General features: G+C 40.1%; 1 protein-coding gene across 2 annotated transcripts in view; it reads left to right on the forward strand.

Moving 5' to 3' along the window:
• Window positions 1-21408, forward strand: part of LPP (LIM domain containing preferred translocation partner in lipoma) — a 448510-nt gene that overhangs the window by 331298 nt on the left and 95804 nt on the right. For both annotated transcript variants that reach the window (XM_065876726.1, XM_065876727.1), the window contains exon 6: window positions 11362-11531. In XM_065876726.1, coding sequence (XP_065732798.1) covers window positions 11362-11531 — 170 coding nt within the window. The remainder of the gene's footprint in view (window positions 1-11361; window positions 11532-21408) is intronic.

Raw genomic sequence — 21408 nt, forward strand, 5'->3', positions numbered from 1 at the left:
ATAGTGCTATTCCGGAGGTGGCAAAGAAGGGTGACTATTTATTTCCTCTCTCACTTAAAGCCAGGTTGTGAAGGGACTTATTCTCTGAATGAAAGAGGAGAGGGGAAAAGTAGGAACCTTCTCATGTTTTATTCAGATGTTAACAAAGAAAATTGAGAAGTGTGTTTCCTTAAAATTGACACCATTTTTATCCCAAACATTTTGGTAAGTGATAGCAGACAATTGTGCAAGCTTTTTGAGAGAGAGGAATTTTTCCAGGAGCATAGTCCCGGTGGGAAAGTATTAGCTAAAAGCAATCCGCTAATCGCTTTCAATCTTGCATATTTTCACATACTGTGTGCATACATACACGTATTAATAACTGTTCCCAAGACATCAGTTCAGCGCTCAGAGAGCTCAGTGTTGCTATGCAAGTGCCAGAGATGGAATCCATGCCGACTGCAGTTTAGCAACGAGGATTTTACAGACACGCAAGGGCGAAGATGGCCTGAGGTCTAAGACTTCACGCCTGGGCCTCCCTCTGAGTTCTGATGTAGCATCATGTGTCAGATATTCACGGCATCCATCTGCCCACTCCACTACGGAGATGAATGGCGCTGCCAGCATTTCCAAAAAGCTTAGCTCCTCACAATGTCTCCACTCACATCCAGCACTGCATTCCATCTTGTAGCTTTTGCATAGGAATTCCTTAGAATGTGGTCTCTGGATGCAAGTCCCAGATACATAAATATTTTCTGCTCTATTGTGCATGTGATTTGTATTAATATTCATAACAAAATTTATTTTACAGTGATACGTTTTGAAGGAATTCCTTCCATCTTCTTGTCACTTATAATTTAGCATATATATATATTCCTCCCAGTAACACTTTGAGTCACCTAGTTACTTGCCCAAAGTCACAGATATGGTAGTTCTAGGACTAGAACCCAGTTCTTCTAACCACAAATCTGCCACTTATTTCACTCAAGTGGTTCTTAGTCTTGAAAAAAATAATAATAATAAATAACAAAATAAAACTGGAAACCTATCAAGTGAATATTGAATGTAACTCAAATGTACAAACCAAATTGATTCAGACCAGCTATGGTCAAACAGAAACCCGAACCTGGCCTTCTTTGGTCCCAAGGTACCTCTGCAGGACCCAGTACCCCACATCCTGCTGCCTTTTTTTTTCCATTTTCAGAGCACACAGATGTACAAATCCAAAGTATACCAGGTGTTTCAGACAGAAATGGAACGATTGTGCTGCTTCAGAGGGTAATGGCGTTAACCTTGTTCTGGAATCATGTAGGAGTCATCCTGTGGACTGCAGTCCCCACACGGTACTTTGATGTATTGATGTAGTGAAACTTTACCTTACGCTCGGGCCACAGCGCCTGCTAGTGGAAAGAAACTAACAGCTGAGGCAGCACACTGGGAAATAGTTTTGTGTAGCTGAAAGCACACCGTACTGAGAGCCTGAAGGCCTGAATTCAGGTCTCACTGGCTGTTGGCTTTTGCTGTAGGATCTTAATCTAGGCACTGCCTCTGTCTGAGCCTTTGCTTTTTCATCTGTAAATGAGGTTGCACTGGATGGTTTCTAAGTTTTCACACGCTCTTACATTTTAGGACTTTTAAAATCCTCTAACAATGTGTTATGGGCATTTCAGCACTAAGTGGAAAATCCAAAACCCAAGTAAGACTAATTGGCTTCCCTGGGACGTGTCAGGTGAGACTATCACCCATCTCTGGGTCCAGCACCATGCAAGCAGGTAACGTGGTCCAGCTCAAAGATCAGTAGTCTTGGGGTCAGATGAACTGAGCTTGAATTCCAACTCTATTATCTACCTTTCAAGTCATGCACGTGGGTTATTCCTAGGCCAACTCAGTTGTTAAAAGAGGATAATTGTCTTATCTGGCTTTTAGTTTTTGTAAGGTTCAAATGAGAACATGGAAATGATGAAGTTTTATGTGAATTTGCAGGGTTACTCTCATTCTTCATATATCAGAAAGCTAAAAGAAGTAGTGTTAATTATAGCTTTCGTGTTGCTCTTTTTGGTAGCGTCGGGTAAGAAAGCACATTTACTATTATAAGGCAATATATAAGTATAAGGAGTGCTTGTTAATATTATAAGGAGAAGAGTATGGCTATTGTTAGGCTTCGGGAACACCCAGCGTTAGGTTTGCTCTTAAATAACCAAAATACATTCGGAGATTTCCCGTCAATAAAACTAAAAGTAACATGGCAAACAAAGTTTTTTTCAGCTTTGAGTGGAGGCTGAGGGAAATGCACATTCCCATGAGAGATACCCTAGAGCACATTTTAATCATAAGTCAAAAATAAACATTGCAGTAGCAGTTTTAACTGTACTAGTAAACACTGATTTGTTTTTCCGTTAACAGATCAATCATGAAATAAATTTTAAATATAGAAGAATAGATTAAAAATTAAGAGTCGGGATATGAAAATGCCCGTGTGTAAAAATTAAAGTGAAAAGAAATCTTGCTTTAGCCAAAACAGATACTAATATTCCTGTTAGGAATGTTGTAAGGTTTATGCAAGCTTATATCTGCCAGGCCAGATGTTTTTAAGAATTTTGGAATCCTAAAGTCAAAAGCCAGGTTAAAGGACTAGTTAAGTGGGCTTTAAGGCCAGACCGACTGGTCCCCAATTCCAGCTTCAGTAGTTAACTCTGTGGCCTTGGGCAAGTTACCTAATCTCTCTAGACTGCCATTTCTTATACTATAAAGAACATAATGAGAGGACTACGTCATCAGGTTGTTGGAAGAATTACTTGAGATAATATATTTAAATACTTAAAACAGTGCTTGGCACATAAGAAGTGCTGAATAAATCTTGATTATCATCACTCTGGGGTCCACAGATTTTTTTCAAGATTGGGATTGAATTTAGAGCACTGAATTCTATTAATACCATACTGGTAAATATAAATCTTACGTAACTGCCTCATAGATGCAGCTTCCTCTTACCCGCTCATGGACCACCATCTCTGGTCCTAGTCATAATGAGCTCTTCGTTTTGAAGTTTTCCTCTACCTCCTTAGTTGGAGGGGGAAATAAGCAGGGACTGTACTAGGCACTTTGTAGCTGTTCCCATCATTGAACTTGGTGACCAGGTAGTCAAGGCAGTCATCGTCATGACTTTTTTTTTTTTTATTGAAGTATAGTCGATTTACAGTGTTGTGTTAATTTCTGCTGTACAGCAAAGTGATTCAGTTATACATATATATATATATATATGTATATACATTTTTTATACTCTTTTCCATTATGGTTTATCATAGGATACTGAATACAGTTCTCTGTGCTGTACATAGGACCTTGTTGTTTATCCCTTCCTTTTTACAGAGGCTGAGAAAAGGTTACCCCTGCGCACAGGACTTAGCACAGAATAGAGACTCAGTAAGTGCATTAGTGGAGGGGTTGAAAGAATAACCGGATAGATGACTCAACTACTTGTTTTGAAAACAAGGGACTTCAGGATCAGAGAATTTAGGAAACTTGTCCAGGTTCCCATAGCTAGTGAGTCACACGGGCAAGACTCGCAATCCTGTCTGATTGCCTTTATACCATGGAATATGTAATTTTGTTCAAAGGGCACCATGTATTGTATCCCAAACTGCAAAGCAGTATTGTTTTTTGTTTTGCTTTTGTTGTTGTCTGGTTTTGGGTTATGTTTTTACTGCTCCTCCTGAGACTGGAAGTTGTTGTCAGGAAGTAATTTTCCTGACCACTGTGCCTGTTATATTAGTTTAGTGAAGGTTAGGACCAGGGTACATGGTGACCAACTTGCTCCTTCTGCAGTTTCCTAGGATGTAGCTCCTTAGGGCCAGGTCTTTTGGTCCCAAACATCAGTGCTTTCTAAGAACACTCTAGGATGAGCTCCGCTTTGTGGAATGTATGAACGCGTGGTTCCCTTTAGAACAGTGGTCCCCAACCCCACTGCGCGTGCATCGTGATTGTAGGGCCCGCCCCCCAAACCAAATAAATCAGGATCTCTGCAAGCAGAGTGTGGCCATCAGTATTATTTTAAAAGCATTCCTAGTGGGAAGCCAGAGTTTGAGATTCAACAAAGGGTAAGGGTTAGGGTTCAACCAAAGGTCTCTGAAGGACCCTTAGCTGTACTGATTTCACCACGTGTAGCTGATTCTGACACTTCACTAAGCTCACCTGAGGCTTGGGGTGTTGGAGAAGTTGATGCTCTACTGGCTCCTCCTTTCCCCGGGAGTGGGAACACACCCCACTCCTCAGCAATGCCGAAAACATCACAGTTAGGATTGAATAATGAAGTGTATTCCTAGAAAACCACAAGCTGATTGAGAAGATGGGCTTTAGAAGTCTGACCTGGTTCCCATCCCAGCCTCACCTCATTTCTACCTTTGAGACCTTGGCCAAGAGACTTAACCCCTGGTTTCTTATCTATCAAATAAGAATAGATAAATGTTGATGGGACTAAACCAGAGAATGCTTGTAGAGAGCTTAAGGCAGTGTCTGACCCAATGGAAAAAATACAGTAATTTTCTTTTATGTTTTTGTTATGCTCCTTCACAATGCAGTGTATTTAAATCAGTGAAACATGCTTGCTTATGCAGTCCTATGTGGGACTTCCCCTCCCAATTTACCTCCTTACCTGAAGGTCCAACCTAAGCAAATATGTGTCTATAAATGAATCACCTCATGGTTAGACTTTGTAATGACTTCCTTTTACCAGGTCACTCGTTTCTCACTCCACTTCATCTGGTTTGTTGCCCAGGCCTCTGTCCACCCATTCCCGAACCATTCTCTCTGACAATTTTTGAGAGTCTGTTTGTTTTGTTTTGTTTTCTTGTTACTTAGCTTAATTTCTTATTTTGTACTAAAATGCTTCTTATTTTGTCTCCTTCTGAAAGCTCTACATGTCTGCCGTTGGTTCTAGTGCTATTGTAGTCATTGCTCCTTTTCCTGTTGTCTGCCTGTGCACATGTGTGCCTGAGAGAGAGAGAGACAGAATAGAGAAGAGAAAGAGAGAACAGCTATCTGCCCTCTGCTTCTCATTCCCATCTATGTGCCCGTTGAATCTGCAAGCCGTCTCTGCAAGGACCATCTAAGCAATAACAGTGAAGTAGTATAATACAATTATATACACACAAGCAGTGACAAAATTAGATGTGTCCTGCAGTCCAGCTTTTAATATATGTTAAGGATCCCAAGATTCACAGAGCTAAATAGCATTAACCATAGGAGACCGGATACTGGTACAGTATTTAAAGGCAGAGTCCAAGAAAATGTATAAAACTTGATTTGATGTATAATGTATACTATGTGGTATCATTATCTTAAATGGCTATCGGTTGACATTCTTTGTGTGTTCTGTATTGTCTAAGGCCACATAGCAGTGCCATATGATAAATTTATTTACAGCACAAAAGAAGCCTGTTCTATAGGAATACTTGTAATTAATATATGTGAACTGCTTTCTCTGGCTTAATGCTGTCAAAGTATTTTATGGTAAAACTTAGCTGATTCTCTTCATGTATGTTATCAATGGATGGAAAGCCACTGAAAACTCTTCAAACTAAGACATAAAGAGACAGCATTAGGGAAATTACTCTTGTTGGTGAAAAGCAAGATATATTATGATGCCACAGAAATTTCTTTTTTTCAGCCAACTCATGGTTAACAGTCTGTCCCCTGTTTTGCGTGCAGATGAGGTCTGTTTGGACGATTCTTGTCAGCTGTTATTCTGACAAGCAGTGCAGAAATAGGCACCCCTTGGAACAGTGGCTTAACTTTCAATCACCTGGAGAGCTTTTAAAAATTCCAATCCTAAGACATCCCACCTCAGACCAATGAAATCAGAATCTCTGGAGCTGGGACGCAGAGATCAGTATTTTTTTTTTTTTAATTCCCCAGATGATTCCAGCATATACAGGCAAGGTTGAGAATCACTGTCCTAGGACTTACGTAGCTTAAAAAACAGGTTATCTATTATGCCATGCATTAATACTACAGGGTTTCACAAAGTAAAAGCTTTGGTGATTAGAAAATGCCATCATCCTAGATTTCAGTGAATGTCATATGGACCTGTCACATAAAGAGTACAAACTTGTTCTATGATCTTTTTGTACTTTCAGTGGAAGATAATTTCTGAATCAACTTAATGGAGCCTGTGCTTTAGGAAGATAACTCCAGTGGACACATGTAGGGTAAATTGGAGCAAGCTTTGTTTCTAGGAATAATTTGGTATCAGTTCACTAATCTGATATAACTTTATTGGTTCAGCTTTTGGAGCAGGACTTTGTTCAGAATATATTTGAAAAGGTGCTTAGTGAGAAAGCTGATAGATCATACAATTGGCATATAGAGTTTCAGTTCATTATAATATTTAAAGATAGACTATTAATTTTGCTTATGCCAAAAATTTCTGTTACAAGGCAAGTGGCAAGGAGGAGATGGAGACATATGTGACCTGGCTTTATGTCTGCATAAATGTATTAGTTTGCTTTTGATGTTGAATGATGTACAAGTTTGAGAGTATGTCACCGCCTCCCCCCCCACCATGCCACCGACTCTCAAAATGACTGGACATTTTTGGTCTCACTTCAGAAACAAGCAGTATCTGCAGAAGAGGGCCTATGGCCTATCGTATTAATGGTGTACTGGTCACAAGAACTTCATTTTTAAATGAAATTTTATTTTCATATTATAAAGAAAATAAATTCACATTACAGAAAGAGAAAGCTGGCACCAGTGAATATGAAAACCCACGTCCCACTACTCCACCTGTCTTGCTTAACTTGTAGATTTGACTGTAACGTCACCCTTCACCCATGCCATTCCTAAAATGGCTTGTTCAAAAACTATCTAAACTTCTAGACTTAGCTCAAGTAGTAAGACCACCATAAAGCCTGTCCATTTGTAAGAGGGAGTAAGTCAGAGCTAGTGGAACAATCAGGAAGTCATTGCAATGACCCATGAAAGATAATAAGCCCAATGTGGGCAGCAGACCTGTGATGGAAGAGAAGCATTTCAGAGACTTTGCAGAGGTTGTAATAGGTGTGGGAGTGGGGAAGGAGGGGGAGGGGTGAGAAGAATCCCTGACTGGCTCCACAATCGATACAATGCGTTATCGATATATAACAAACGATAATACATGGACAAGATTTTTTGGTTCTGGCATCTCAATTCACTGACAAAGTTCCCCCCAGGCTGTCTAACTCTCTGCCCTTGGATTTTTCTTTTCTTTTTTTTTTTTTTGCGGTACGCGGGCCTCTCACCGCTGTGGCCTCTCCCGTTGCGGAGCACAGGCTCCGGACGCGCGGGCTCAGCGGCCGAGGCCCACGGGCCCAGCCGCTCAGCGGCATGTGGGATCTTCCCGGACCGGGGCACGAACCCGCGTCCCCTGCATCGGCAGGCGCACTCTCAACCACCAGGGAAGCCCTGTCCTTGGATTTTTTAAGTTATGTGCTAAGCTCTGCCAGCGAGCTCCTCATACCATCCCTGGGTCTGAACTTGACCCTGAGCTTCCCACTGGCCCCTAATCAACAATGTTTCCTTCATACTCTGATGCCTCCAAGTCTGGTACCATTACCCTTGTTTTACTCATTTAAAAGCGCTGAGATACTTGTCTCCAAGATGGGCAGCAAGATTGCAGGATGCTTTTAATGATGTGTAGCATGAGCCCCTCTAGGGGCAAGGACGTATTATGCCCTAGTGACTTTCTTTCCATTGTGAATGCCTCCCTAAAAGGTATAGTTTGTACATTTTTGTTAATGTGAAAAGGTAACATTCGGGCATCTTTTCTGTCCTGCTGTAGACAGAAAGTGTAGAGAGAGCTATTTTTAATTTTTGTTCTTTGCTCTTTTCTGTGCTTGTGATTTTAGAGGTGCCAGACTGACTGCCCTCGAGCCTGGTGTCCCCGATTTCTCCCAAGAATAGGAAAAATACGGGAGGCAGCAAGCTGGTCATGTCTGGGTCCAGCATATTAGCCTGACCCACTCTGGAAGAATATTCTCCAAAATATAAAGGAAAAGATTGTTCCTTGTGAACACAGTCCATCTGCTTTCATAGCTGAGAGGACAAAACCTTGTTGTCCCACCACCAAGCCACTGCAGAGTTTCTGGATCCAGGAAACCCAGCCACTCATCCACTATGTGGAAAAACTAGAATGTTTTTTTCTCTTCCATCCCCACCTGTCAAAATTCCATCCTTTAAGGTTGGACTTAAATGCCTCTTTCTCCACAAAACCTTTCCTGAGCCCTCTCAAGTGTGATGTTCCTCCCACATCTCCAGAGCACTTTCTCAGATGACACCACATTTTGTCATGTGATTGTAGGATGTTATATAGTCTCATAATTGATGTGAAAGACACTGACATCACCTAATTCATTTCTGGGTATCATACAGATTACAGTACTGGGCAAAGAGTAAATACATGGGGAATGCCTGTTGAATACAATGAGAATTCCAAAGCTTAGCTTTTCATCCTGCCCTTTAGGGCTCTGCTCCAACCTTTCCCTTTAATCAGTGATTGAAATTTTCTCCTAGATCCTCATGGGTAGCTCTCAAACCCTCCATAAACCATGTAGGCTCAGCCTCCTGGATTCCAGATATTATGCATTGGGCAGCCATGGTCTGGAATCATAATTGCTACCTCTACCTGTCTCATCGACCACCATGACCAATAGTCAATCACATTTGGCCAGAACAAATTTTTTCCAAAGTGTGGTCCACAGATCACTGGTAGTCCCCGATGGAGTATCAAGGAGTCCAGTTTGGTGTCTAGAAAAGGAAAGAGTAATAAATAATTATTTTGTTGACTTGCATTTAATGAATCTGAATTGTAAAACTACAGTATTCACAGGAATCCAATATGCTCTTAATGAACCATCACATTCTTAAAGATTGCATATGTACCACCAGACCTATGTTGATCGGTGTTGTTTATCCGATGTTCAGTAACATTGCCATTAAGCTCACAGTATTTTCATGTCATTAGTATGTTTTTTTTTTCCTACTGCTGCGAAACCTACATTTTTTTATCATTACTGTATTACCCTATTTCTTCAGTTTGCCAAAATAGATCAGTGATTTGAATATGATTCCTTGAAAGTAGAAAAAATAGTAATAAAGATAATCCCATAAATACCACTTTAGATTAATATTACAAATGTAAACATTAGTGAAGACAATTCCAGTATAAATATTGGAAATGAATCTACATACACTGGGATGAATGTGATTATTTTGCACAAGCAGTTGAAAAAGAAAATTTGGAATGCTGTGATGATGATGATGATGTAATTTTTTAAATTATATTTTATGGATCGGTGATCCATTCGCCTATATTTTATGGATTGGTGATCCATTCGCCTGTAATTCCCAATATGTTCTTTGTAGTGAAATGTTGTCAGATAGTGACATGAAGCTCTCAGACTTTTAGCATCCTTTTCAAACATAGTATAGTGAACTTTCTAGTAAATCAATGTGTTTTTTTCTGAATAATCACAAAATAGTGCCATATGAAAATCCTAATTTTGATTCTAAAGGCAATGAGAGTCTAAAATTTTAAAGCATGTTTCTAAGGTTGTACATCTTTTACTAAAAAACAGACACAAGTTCACTCTTGGATAGAAGTTTCTAAATCAAGCCACAAAGTTTATTACAAACATTTATTTTATAAAAGTTTATCAAATGTCAAGAATATGATGTCAAAACTTAATAAAAATATCAACTATGGTGGAAGTGGTTCAGTTTCCAAAAGTTTGACTCTTTTTTCAGCGCTTGATATTTCTCATTCTTTAGGGGGGAAATGTTCTATAGTTTGGGCTATATTTTAAAGATGTATTCAAATTCTGCAACAAAATGTAAAGAAATACTTTCCAGGGCCAGTGCAAGAGAGGATTAGAAACACATTTGCCTCTTTTCTCCCAAGTTGAAACATTTAAACCTCCTCCCTTCTAGGTGTGAAATAGTCGTCAATCCAATGTGATGGAGGGCTGAAGGCAGCCTTTAGTGAGAAATCTCTCCATAGTGTCAGCTCTGTGTTCAATCCTGATACACAGAACTAGGCAGAAGCAAGACAGCAGAATGGTTAGGACCATCGACACTGAAGCTAGACTGCTTGGGCTAGAAGGTGGTCAACCACTTATGTAACACAGTTTCCTCATCTGTAAAATAGGGATACTAATAGTACTTGTCACACAGGTGGTTGTGAATATGAAATGAGTTAATATACATAAAGCACATAGAAAATGCCTGACCCATAGGAAGCACTAGTTTTGCTAAAGCTTATCTGTAAAAGCCTGCCGATTCTTGCTGACGTTCCCAGTGACTTGTAATTACTTGTTAAAACTTTTTACCTTCGTAGAAATAAAGAGTAAGAAGGGAAGCTGAATGCAGCTCTAACCTCTGGCTCAAGAGTCCCATGGTGAAGCCAGCTATGGATACAGACTGCAGCCAGCACAATGCCTCTCAATGACATAATTTTTTTTTTGTAAATTACATGTTAATGTTATTATTCAAATTTTAATGCAGTTTTTTTTTAACCTAAACACAGTGTCCATATGTGGTCAGAAGCCCCACAAATCAATTTAATCATGCTGAAAACTTGCAGAACACTGGGCTGGACAGGGACAACCTAGGTCATGAGGGACTGAAAATCCTACAGTCTGTGGAACTGTTGCATGATTAAGGGATATTCAAACTATAAACAGACTTGGAGGCAATGCTGAGCTGTAATATCTTAAAGGGTGTCAAGTGTAAGAGGTGAGACTTATTTCTTGAGGCCCTAAAGGACAGAACTGGGACTACTGGGTAACAGAATGAGGAAGCATTCTGGCTCAATACGAGAACACTTTCTAGCAGTCAGCTTTATCTGGAAATAAAAGGGACTACTTTTTTATCTGCCTGTCACTGAGCGCTGGATGCAGAGGTTTTGCAAGCCAGGCTTTTGTGGAAGGAGTTGAAGTTTGAGTTTGGACCCAGTTCCCTCACAGTCTAGCTGGACACATAGTCTGTGCAAGGAGAAAGACTTTTCTAGATTATGCCTTCCACTCCTACCATCCTGACTCATGTTCCTCTTAATTTGTGTGTGAGATTAGAGGCAGAGCACTGGCCTCAACATCAGGAGACCTGAGTTCTACTCAGTCGCTCTCCGTGGGACCTTGGCTGTGAGGGTCAACTTCTCAACTGATTCGTAAAAGCCCTGTCATGCTGGCCTCATGGGGGCTGTAGCGGTCATCCTGCCTCTCATATGATGGTGATGGCGGCGGTGGCGATCCCACCTGCTGTTGACATTACAAATGTGCTGTCCCCACCACGCATTGTCTTCTTTAGAAGGACTGAAGGTGTTCTGAACAGTCAACCCCTTTTTTCTTTCAGGCCGCTGTGCTCGCTGTGGGGAAAATGTAGTAGGAGAAGGTACAGGATGCACTGCCATGGATCAGGTCTTCCACGTGGATTGTTTTACCTGCATCGTCTGTAACAACAAGCTCCGAGGGCAGCCCTTCTATGCGGTGGAGAAGAAAGCCTACTGTGAGCCCTGCTACATCGTAAGTTCAGATTTGGTCCTCAGGTACTTTACAAAGATGACTTAGTTGGCAAAATGCCAGTCACTCCAGCTCAAACGTAGCCATCAGATCTTTGCTTCTCATCAGATTTCAGAATATGCATGTGTGTAAATTGGTATATCTTAATTTTTATCCATGTGCCTCCTGTTCATATGAGGTCAAAGGGTGCATTAGATGGGGCTACCATTCAATTAGTGGCCTGCCAGAAAGATCATCACCCTGTGGCTTACAAGCATATATGTACAAGCTAGCACGTTGCCCCTTAAAGCATCAGAAGGTTTCCCAAGTAGCAGAGTCACACCACTTCTTATTAGATCTCTCTCCGTATTTGATGTCGTATTTGTAGAGAAACGTTGCAGGGCCTTGGGACTTGTGAGTGCTCTTTCAAACTCCTGGGTCCTTTGAATCACCTTTTTTCTACCCAGAATTTCTCTTACCTGTCACACTCAGCAGGTTTTCATGATGCAGGTAGAGAAACTATTATAGAGTACCTTAAAGGGAAATAGTCATGCTGACTGAGCTAATAATTGTCTCCTTTTTTTAAATACACAACTATATTTTAATAACATAGCTGGGTGACTAAAAAATACTCAAAGTCACATTATCTTCGCTGTTTGTCAGGCTACTTAAATCTACACGTTAAGCTATCTTCTGATAGAGCAGTTTGGTAAATGAACATAAATTTTTTTAATCTAAAGTAAATTTCCTTGCTATCCTTCTACACGGTTTTATCTCTCTGTTGAACACTTGTTAGTGGAAAAAGTAGTGCTTTTTTGCAAACCCACACAAGAGGCATGATTTGGCCCTCAGCACCCCTGGCATTCCAACGTAAGAGAAACCTTGGGTGCGAGGTATTGGAAGTTACACACATAGCTTTGCAGAGCCCCGAGGTTCAGGTTTATTGCAGAAGTTTCTGGCCTCACTGGGATTTTCCCATAACCTGAAAGCTCAAACTCATTGCAGCCCTGGAATCTGTAGCATTGATCTGAAATTTCTTCAAGATTAAGATCTTGGAGGATTAAATATTGTTTTGCATCTCTTAAGTTCAATTGTATTTCATTTTCCTCCTCAAGGGCAACTTGGCCACATATAACATCATTATAGTACCACACACTGTTGGAGCTGGAAAAAAAAAGCTTAAGATCATTTGTCTAACTCCTCTCTTTAGAAGTGAGAATACAGGGACTTCCCTGGTGGCACAGTGGTTAAGAATCCGCCTGCCAATGCAGGAGACATGGGTTCGAGGCCTGGTCCAGGAAGATCCCACATGCCGTGGAGCAACTAAGCCCGTGTGCCACAACTACTGAGCCTGCTCTCTAGAGCCCATGAGCCACAACTGCTGAGCCAATGTGCCACAACTGCTGAAGCCCGCATGCCTGGAGCCTGTGCTCCTCAACAAAAAAAGCCACCACAATGAGAAGCCTGCACACCGCAACGAAGAGTAGCCCCCGCTTGCTGCAACTAGAGAAAGCCTGCATGCAGCAACAAAGACCCAATGCAGGCAAAAATGAATAAATAAATTTATAAAAAAAAAAATAAGAAGTGAGAATACACAGAGAGGAAGAAAATGACTTATTTTATTAGTGTCAGAGCCAGGATTAAATTCAGTTGGTCACACTAGTCTCGTATTTGGCGCAGATACCACAAAGCTTTAGTTCATCCAGAACATAAACACACCACAAGGCTTTAGTTTATCCAGAACATAAACACAAACACAGTGATATCCCGTTGCTTTGGAAGGGACAATTACATATCAGGAAGAGTCTAGTGAACCAAAGTATGCCTCTTTAGCTAGTAAAAATGTTTCAAATATCACTCTTAGAAATCTTTGTTGAATGAGAAAATTACAAAATTCCCTGCCTTCGTAAACACACTGTGTGGATTGTCGTTCACACTGACCTAGGACCACAGTGAGCTCAGCAGAGCCTCTAGAAGCACCTGTGGCTGTTTGTCCATACACTAAGTGACCACAGAATACACTGGTTTTTGTAATTCTTGTGTCTATTTTTCACCCTTTTTTTCCCATTTATTTTATTTTATTTTTTTTTTTATTGGAGTATAATTGCTTTACAATGGTGTGTTAGTTTCTGCTTCATAACAAAGTGAATCAGTTATACATATACATATATCCCCATATCTCTTCCCTCTTGTGTCTCCCTCCCTCCCACCCTACCTATCCCACCCCTCTAGGCGGTCACAAAGCACCGAGCTGATATCCCTGTGCTATGGGGCTGCTTCCCACTAGCTATCTACCTTACGTTTGGTAGTGTATATATGTCCATGCCTCTCTCTCGCTTTGTCACAGCTCACCCTTCCCCCTCCCCATATCCTCAAGTCCATTCTCTAGTAGGTCTGTGTCTTTATTCCCGTCTTGCCCCTAGGTTCTTCACGACATTTTTTTTTCTTAAATTCCATGTATATGTGTTAGCATACGGTATTTGTCTTTCTCTTTCTGACTTACTTCACTCTGTATGACAGACTCTAGGTCTATCCACCTCATTACAAATAGCTCAATTTTGTTTCTTTTTATGGCTGAGTAATATTCCATTGTATATATGTGCCACGTCTTCTTTATCCATTCATCCAATGATGGACACTTAGGTTGTATCCGTCTCCGGGCTATTGTAAATAGAGCTGCAATGAACATTTTGGTACATGACTCTTTTTGAATTATAGTTTTCTCAGGGTATATGCCCAGTAGTGGGATTGCTGGGTCATATGGTAGTTCTATTTGTAGTTGTTTTTTTGTTTGTTTGTATTTTGTGGTACGCGGACCTCTCACCGTTGTGGCCTCTCCCGTTGCGGAGCACAGGCTCCGGACGCGCAGGCTTAGTGACCATGGCCCATGGGCCCAGCCTCTCTGTGGCATGTAGGATCCTCCCGGACCGGGGCACGAACCCGCACCCCCTGCATCAGCAGGCGGACTCTCAACCACTGCACCACCAGGGAAGCCCTTATTTGTAGATTTTTAAAGAACCTCCATACTGTTCTCCATAGTGGCTGTACCAATTCACATTCCCACCAGCAGTGCAACAGGGTTCCCTTTTCTCCACACCCTCTCCAGCATTTATTGTTTCTAGATTTTTTGATGATGGCCATTCTGACTGGTGTGAGATGATATCTCATTGTAGTTTTGATTTGCATTTCTTTAATGATTAATGACGTTGATCATTCTTTCATGTGTTTGTTGGCAGTCTGTATATCTTCTTTGGAGAAATGTCTATTTAGGTCTTCTGCCCATTTTTGGATTGGGTTGTTTGTTTTTTTTGTGATAGAGCTGCATGAGCTGCTTATATATTTTGGAGATTAATCCTTTGTCAGTTGCTTCATTTGCAATGGGAGAAAAATATTTGTCTTTTGGTCTTGTTTATAGTTTCCTTTGCTGTGCAAAGGCTTTGAAGTTTCATTAGGTCCCATTTGTTTATTTTTGTTTTTATCTCCATTTCTCTAGGAGGTGGGTCAAAAAGGATCTTGCTGTGATTTATATCATAGAGTGTTCTGCCTATGTTTTCCTCTAAGAGTTTGATAGTTTCTGGACTTACATTTAGGTCTTTAATCCACTTTGAGCTTATTTTTGTGTATGGTGTTAGGGAGTGATCTAATCTCATACTTTTACATGTACCTGTCCAGTTTTCCCAGCACCACTTATGGAAGAGGCTGTGCTTTCTCCACTGTACATTCCTGCCTCCTTTATCAAAGATACGGTGACCGTATGTGCGTGGGTTTATCTCTGGGCTTTCTATCCTGTTCCATTGATCTGTCTTTCTGTTTTTGTGCCAGTACCATACTGTCTTCATTACTGTAGCTTTGTAGTATAGTCTGAAGTCAAGGAGCCTGATTCCTCCCGCTCCGTTTTTCGTTCTCAAGATTGCTTTGGCTATTCGGGGTCTTTTGTGTTTCCATACCAATTGTGAAATTTTTTGTTTTAGTTCTGTGAAAAATGCCAGTGGTAGTTTGATAGGGGTTGCATTGAATCTGTAGATTGCTTTGGGTAGTAGAGTCATTTTCACAATGTTGATTCTTCCAATCCAAGAACATGGTATATCTCTCCATCTATTTGTATCATCCTTAATTTCTTTCATCAGTGTCTTATAATTTTCTGCATACAGGTCTTTTGTCTCCTAAGGTAGGTTTATTCCTAGATGTTTTATTCTTTTTGTTGCAATGGTAAATGGGAGTGTTTTCTTGATTTCACTTTCAGATTTTTCATCATTAGTGTATAGGAATGCCAGAGATTTCTGTGCATTAATTTTCTATCCTGCTACTTTACCAAATTCATTGATTAGCTCTAGTAGTTTTCTGGTAGCATCTTTAGGATTCTCTATGTATAGTATCATGTCATCTGCAAACAGTGACAGCTTTACTTCTTCTTTTCCAATTTGGATTCCTTTTATTTCTTTTTTTTCTCTGATTCCTGTGGGTAAAACTTCCAAAACTATGTTGAATAATAGTGGTGTGAGTGGGCAACCTTTTCTTGTTCCTGATCTTAGTGGAAATGGTTTCAGTTTTTCACTATTGAGGATGATGTTAGCTGTGGGTTTGTCATATACGGCCTTTATTATGATGAGGAAAGTTCTCTCTATGCCTACTTTCTGCAGGGTTTTTATCATAAATGGGTGTTGAATTTTGTCAGAAGCTTTCTCTGCATATATTGAGATGATCATATGATTTTTCTCCTTCAGTTTGTTAATATGGTGTATCACATTCATTGATTTCCACATATTGAAGAACCCTTGGATTCCTGGGATAAATCCCACTTGATCATGGTGTATGATCCTTTTACTGTGTTGTTGGATTCTGTTTGCTAGTATTTTGTTGAGGATTTTTGCATCTACTTTCATCTGTGATATTGGCCTGTAGTTTTTTTTTTTTCTTTGTGACATCTTTGTCAGGTTTTGGTATCAGGGTGATGGTGGTCTCGTAGAATGAGTTTGGGAGTGTTCCTCCCTCTGTTATATTTTGGAAGAGTTTGAGAAGGATAGGTGTTAGCTCTTCTCTAAATATTGGATGGAATTCCTCTGTGAAGCCATCTGGTCCTGGGCTTTTGTGTGTTGGAAGATTTTTAATCACAGTTTCAATTTCAGTGCTTGTGATTGGACTGTTCATATTTTCTATTTCTTCCTGGTTCAGTCTCGGAAGGTTGTGCATTTCTAAGAATTTGTCCATTTTTTTCAGGTTGTCCATTTTATTGGCATAGAGTTGCTTTTAGTAATCTCTCATGATCCTTTGTATTTCTGCAATGTCAGTTGTTACTTCTCCTTTTTCATTTCTAATTCTATTGATTTGAGTCTTCTCTCTTTTTTTTCTTCATGAGTCTGGCTAATGGTTTCTCAATTTTGTTTATCTTCTCAAAGAACCAGCTTTTAGTTTTATTGATCTTTGCTGTCGTTTCCTTCATTTCTTTTTCATTTATTTCTGATTTGATCTTTATGGTTTCTTTCCTTTTGCTAACTTTGGTGTTATGTTGTTCTTCTTTCTCTAATTGCTCTAGGTGTAAGGTTAGGTTGTTTATTTGAGATGTTTCCTGTTTCTTGAGGTAGGATACTATTGCTGTAAACTTCCCTTTAGAACTGCTTTTGCTTCATCCTATAGGTTTTGGGTCGTCATGTTTTCATTGTCATTTGTTTCTAGGTATTTTTTGATTTCCTCTTTGATTTCTTCAGTGATCGCTTCGTTATTAAGTAGTGTATTGTTTAGCCTACATGTGTTTGTATTTTTTACAGATTTTTTTTCCTGTAATTGATATCTAGTCTTATAGCGTTGTGGTCAGAAAACATACTTGATACGATTTCAATTTTCTTAAATTTACCAAGGCTTGATTTGTGACCCAAGATATGATCTATGCTGCAGAATGTTCCATGAGCACTTAAGGAGAATGTGTATTCTGTTGTTTTTGGATGGAATGTCCTATAAATATCAATTACGTCCATCTTGTTTAATGTATCATTTAAAGCTTGTGTTTCCTTATTTATTTTCATTTTGGATGATCTGTTCATTGGTGAAAGTGGGGTGTTAAAGTCCCCTACTATGATTGTGTTACTGTCCATTTCCCCTTTTATGGCTGTTAGTATTTGCCTTATGTATTGGGGTGCTCCTATGTTGGGTGCATAAATATTTACAATTGTTATACCTTCTTGGATCGATCCCTTTATCATTATGTAGTGTACTTCTTTGTCTCTTATAACAGTCTTTATTTTAAAGTCTGTGTTGTCTGATATGAGAATTGGTACTCCAGCTTTCTTTTGATTTCCATTTGCATGGAATATCTTTTTCCATCCCCTCACTTTCAGTCTGTATGTGTCCCTAGGTCTGAAATGGGTCTCTTGTAGGCAGCATATATACAGGTCTTGTTTTGGTGTCCATTTAGCCAGTCCATTTCTTTTGGTTGGAACATTTAATCCCTTTACATTTAAGGTAATTATTGATATATATGTTTCTATTCCCATTTTCTTAATTGTTTTGGGTTTGTTATTGTAGGTCTTTTCCTTCTCTTGTTTTTCCTCCCTAGAGAAGTTCCTTTAGCATTTGTTGTAAAGCTGGTTTGGTGGTGCTAAATTCTCTTAGCTTTTGCTTTTCTGTAAAGGTTTTAATTTCTCCATCAAATCTGAATGAGATCCTTGCTGGGTAGAATAATCTTGGTTGTAGGTTTTTCTCCTTCATCACTTTAAATATGTCCTGTCACTCCCTCTGGCTTGCAGAGTTTCTGCTGACAGATCAGCTGTTAACCTTATGGGGATTCCCTTGTGTGTTATTTTTCCCTTGCTGCTTTTAATATTTTTTCTTTGTATTTAATTTTTGATAGTTTGATTAATTGGTCTCTTGGCATGTTTCTCCTTGGATTTATCCTGTATGGGAGTCTCTGTGCTTCCTGGACTTGGTTAACTATTTCCTTTCCCGAATTAGGGAAGTTTTTAACTATAATCTCTTCAAATATTTTCTTAGTCCCATTCTTTTTCTCTTCTTCTTCTGGGACCCCTATCATTTGAATGTTGGTGCATTTAATGTTGTCCCAGAGGTCTCTGAGACTGTTCTCAGTTCTTTTCATTCTTTTTTCTTTATTCTGCTCTGCAGTAATTTCCACTATTTTATCTTCCATGTCACTTATCCATTCTTCTGCCTCAGTTATTCTGCTGTTGATCCCTTCTAGAGAATTTTAAATTTCATTTATTGTGTTGCTCATTGTTGCTTGTTTCATCTTTAGTTCTTCTAGGTCCTTGTTAAATGTTTCTTGCATTTTCTCCATTCTATTTCCAAGATTTTGGATCATCTTTACTATCATTATTGTGAATTCTTTTTCAGATAGACTGCCTATTTCCTCTTCATTTGTTAGGTATGGTGGGTTTTTACCTTGCTCCTTCATCTTCTGTGTGTTCTTCTGTCTTCTCATTTTGCTTATCTTACTGTGTTTGGGGTCTCCTTTTTGCAGGCTGCAGGTTCGTAGTTCCCGTTGTTTTTGGTGTCTGTCCCCAGTGGCTAAAGTTGTTTCAGTGGGTTGTGTAGGCTTCCTGGTGGAGGGGATTGGTGCCCGTGTTCTGGTGGATGATGCTGGGTCTTCTCTTTCTGGTGGGCAGAACCACGTTTGGTGGTGTGTTTTGGGGTGTCTGTGACCTTATTATGATTTTAGGCAGGCTCTCTGCTAATGGGTGGGGTTGTGTTCCTGTCTTGCTAGCTGTTTGGCATAGGGTGTCCAGCACTGTAGCTTGCTGGTCGTTGAGTGGAGCTTGTTCTTAGCGTTGAGATGGAGATCTCTGGGAGATTTTTTCCGTTTGTTATTACGTGGAGCTGGGAGGTCTCTTGTGGACCAGTGTCCTGATGTTGGCCCTCCCACCTCAGGGGCACAGCACTGACTCCTGGCTGCAGCACCAAGAGCCTTTCATCCACACGGCTCAGAATAAAAGGGAGAAAAAGTAGAAAGAAAGAATTAGTAGAAGAAAGAAGGAAAGAAAGAAAGGAAGGAAGGAAGAAAGAAAGAAGAGAGGGAGGGAGGGAGGGAGGAAGGAAGAAAAGAAAGAAAGGAAGAAAGAAAGAAAGAAGATAAAATAAGATAAAGTAAAATAAAATTATTAAAATAAAAAATAATTATTATGAAAAATTTTTTAAAGTAGAAAAAAAACAAAAAATGGATGGAGAGAACCCTAGGACAAACGGTAAAAGCAAAGCTATACAGACAAAATCACACACAGAAGCATACACACTCACAAAAAGAGAAAAAGGAAAATATATATCTTTGCTCCCAAAATCCACCTCCTCAATTTGGGATGATTCGTTGTCTATTCAGGTGTTCCACAGATGCAGGGTACATCAAGTTGACTGTGGAGATTTAATCCGCGGCTCCTGAGGCTGCTGGGAGAGATTTCCCTTTCTCTTCTTTGTTCGCACAGCTCCTGGGTTCACCTTTGGATTTGGACCCACCTCTGCGTGTAGGTTGCCTGAGGGCGTCTGTTCTTCACTCAGACAGGAGGGGTTAAAGGAGCCACTGATTCGGGGGCTCCAGCTCACTCAGGCTGCGGGAGGGAGGGGTACAGATGTGGGGCGAGCCTGCGGCGGCAGAGGCGGCCGGCATGACGTTGCACCAGCCTGAGGCGTGCTGCATCACTTAATACTTTGACTCCTTGGGAAAGTTCCTTGATCTTTCTAAGCCTCAGTTTCCTCACATACATAATGGTGATGATACTGGATTCTCCCCAGACTTGCAGATATGAAATGAGGCAGTCCTTGTAAAGCATACTTGTCTGGCTCAGGGAAGGCTAGTGGAATTAATGTTATTCTGAGATTAATTTTCGTAAGATTTCTGGCCTATTTAGCGTATCTGAAAGTGAGCACCTTACATGTTTAGTGAGATGCATCGGGCTTGGGAAATCTCAGACTTAACCCCTCTCTCATTTTTAAAAGCTTTGCTTGCTCTCCTGAGGGTATAGTAAAACATAAGCAAGTCTAAGCTGGCTAATTATGAGCTTGTACAGTCGTGGACTGAGGTTTCCATCTCCATTCCAGGCGGAGCAGCTCAGTGATTCTTTAGGATGTGTTTCCTTAGGCCTTGGTTGCCTGTTACTATACTATGCTCGTGACAAGGCGCACTATCTGAGTGATATTTCATCACATCCTTGGAAGAAGTGGGTGAATTCAAATAATGGAAATTCTTACCATCCTTTTTGACTTCACTCCCTCTGAAGAAACTTTAATCAAGATTTTTCTCTAATGAGATCTATCCGTGGTGACTCTAAATGTAATTTAATTCTTATCAGAATTCAGTTAAGCTTTACTGAAAGACCTTTCCTTGTTCGATATTGATTTCAGAGTTCAGCACAGCCCTCAAGCCCTCAGATGGATATTTTAGCATTTTTAGTTCTTCTGAACTTCCGTTAAGTCCAATAAGCTGCCACACAAAAAACGTAGAGTTCTCTTTTGGGGGAGGCTTGGGAAGCTGAGAGAATAAAATGAAATAAGTTTGTTTTGAAAATAGTTTGTTTAAGGAGGACCCTAGGGCTGTATGTATCTCTCTTGGAACCAAAGCCCTTAGGACAGAGCAATGTCGTTCATTCAAATTGCCTTTTGTTCCATTAGTGGAAACAAGATGTCTGAAAGACATCCTGTACAAAACAGAGAAAACTAAGCCCTGGGCTCAGTCTGTGCCTCTTTTTTTTTTTTTTGGTTGATAGAATCAGAATATTGAAGATAGTGGTTTATTTAGTTAGTTATTTCTGTGTATGGACCACCCTGTTTGATGCTCTGAGTTCAGGAAGGAGACCAGTCTAATATAAATTTAATTTATTCTTTCCTGTGTTGGTTACTGATCAACTTAAGATCATATTTAAATTAAACATTTACATAATTTGAAGAGAGACTATACCAGTTATGG

The sequence above is a fragment of the Phocoena phocoena genome, chromosome 4 (assembly GCF_963924675.1).
Source record: "Phocoena phocoena chromosome 4, mPhoPho1.1, whole genome shotgun sequence".
NCBI lineage: Eukaryota > Metazoa > Chordata > Mammalia > Artiodactyla > Phocoenidae > Phocoena > Phocoena phocoena.